This window comes from Typha latifolia, chromosome 11, assembly GCF_019914945.1.
Source record: "Typha latifolia isolate L0001 chromosome 11, TyphaL0001v2, whole genome shotgun sequence".
Lineage (NCBI taxonomy): Eukaryota > Viridiplantae > Streptophyta > Magnoliopsida > Poales > Typhaceae > Typha > Typha latifolia.
In genome coordinates, this window is record NC_133096.1 from 2443016 (window position 1) to 2445163 (window position 2148).

A 2148-nucleotide genomic window follows, 5' to 3' on the forward strand; every position below is an offset into this window, starting at 1 on the left:
TAAAATATTTACTTTGAAATCTCAGCAGTATAGGTATTTAAATTTAGTGCAAGCCTATTTGAGCTAAATTATTAAATAATTTAACGATGCATACAGCTCTGAATTAGTATGATTAATATTGGTCAAGTTTTGTAAAAGCTATAGTGACTCTGTATTTAAAAAGAATTAGTAATAAAAAAATTTACAACGTGCTGACTCGTAGCATCTATGAGTCAAATCTCAAGCCAATAAATCTCTGATACCAATAAGTACTATATATTAAATTTAGGCCTTAGTCTAGACAAAATATTTCCAAATTGATCATTTCAAGCTTAACGTTTTCTTGCGCATGTTCATAGTCCGAAGGACTAAGAAAAGGACTAATTCTCATCATACCACCACCGAATGGTCTTATTTAAGACGCTCCCATTAATTAATAACGAGAACCTTTGAATATGTTTTACCTCCTACGTCATAAAATTACATGATGAATTTGTAAATATATCTAATATACTAACAAAGAGGAGATTTCGGTGATATGTAAAACTTTCCAAGAACAAGAAGTACTACAAAGTCCAAACAAGCAAGCATTAAGTTCCTTCTCTCCTTTCCTACTGCATTGATCAAAAGAAACCTAAAAAAAGTGAAACAGAACTAATCAGGTAGTAGCGATTGATTACAGGAACTCTGTACTATGTAACAAAAACTCCAATATCTCAAGCAACGCAGTTGATTCCAAGGCATCCTGCCCACAAATCCCTGAGCAATCTCTTCTGCACCAAAGTTCACAATAAACCCAATAAATGTGCTAGCCTTGGTAGATTTCTTGTGAGTGAAATAGTACTAAAAAAGAGATTAAACTAATGGGTACCCGTTTGGGCTTCTGGTAGAGTAGCTCTGGTGGAATCTTGTACAAGTCCTCATCCACAGCCTTGGGTTCTCGGGGCCTTTCTTGCTTCCTCTGCTGCTCCTTCCTGGTGCTGTACTCCCTCTCCCTTCCTCCTTTCCTCGCCTGAATCAAAACAAGATCCACTTCTCTAAACACCAACAATAACACTAGAAAGGAAAGATTAAAACTGGAACCTTTCTATGGTGATGAATCTGAGATGGCTTCACTACTGGCACAGGAACTTTGAAAAGATCACCATCTTCCCCAAAGTAATGCCCGTGGATAAAACCAGCTTGCATTGCCGAATCGAAGTACTGGGTAATCGGTAGCTCCTCGTAGCAGTCCCAGTTCCCGAACTTCGGAATCTGGGGCCTCTTCAAGTCCTACAAGAACAGAGACCCACCTCTCATTTCCAGTTAACATAGCCAAAACAAACACCAAACCACAGCAAAAACGTTGCTAACATACCTCCATGAGCCCCACAAAGGCAGAGAGCAGAGACAAGTGGGTATATAGAGGTATACTAGGAAGTATTTATAGAGGAGAAGACAAAACTAGAGAGAGAGGGGTAGTTAGAGAGTAGAGGGGGGGCAAACGGGTGGTTTGGGGCTACAAGAGAAATGAGGACTATTCATGCAAAGTATCATAGAAAGGGGAAGACCAACATAGTCTCTAGCTTTGGGGAGCTTATCCCGAGGATACCAGATGGGGTTTGGCTTTTCTCGTTTCCACGCATGGGGAGTCGGGTCGAGGTTGGAGTTGAAAAGTTTTCGGTCTCGACTCTCGAGCATTGATTGGTGTGGCTTGGGGCTTGGGGGCTCCAAAGTCCACCCGAACCCCTTCGGTTCCCCATGCTCACTCACGTGAAATCTTGGGCTCATTTCTTAAGTTTGGCTCACGGTTTAGATCGGTTCTTTTAAGTAAGCTCAACTCTTTATCTTGTTGATGGGGAATTCCCGCTCCCCCTCACCATTACCGGATGTATTTGAGTTCTTTGCGTCGCTATTTTGAATGTACTCATCATGTGTACCGTGAGGTTAATAAGTAGGGGTGGCGTCGAGTTAGGTCATAATAATGCAAATATGAACACGAATAGTTTATTAAATATGTTAGAATTTTTAAACACTAATATAATCCGTTTATTAGGATTACATAATTCATAAGCGGATTATCTGGTGGCATAAACTATTCAAATCAAACATCTATCACCTGCCTGTAGTCTTCCCGCACCATAAGAACATAGTGAATATTATATTGCTGCTAGTTTTTCTTCTTCTTTT

At 39.9% G+C, this 2148-nt stretch overlaps 1 protein-coding gene across 1 annotated transcript; it reads right to left on the minus strand.

Annotated features, from left to right (window-relative positions):
- Window positions 1–507: 507 nt before the first annotated feature.
- On the minus strand, window positions 508–1557 carry LOC140797869 (uncharacterized). The gene is made up of 4 exons (XM_073151554.1): window positions 1337–1557; window positions 1063–1251; window positions 851–991; window positions 508–752 (listed from the first exon to the last, which is right to left on the minus strand). The coding sequence occupies exons 1-4, from the start codon at window positions 1340–1342 to the stop codon at window positions 696–698; spliced, it is 393 nt and encodes a 130-aa protein (XP_073007655.1). The 5' UTR covers window positions 1343–1557; the 3' UTR covers window positions 508–695.
- Between the last annotated feature and the right edge of the window lie 591 nt (window positions 1558–2148).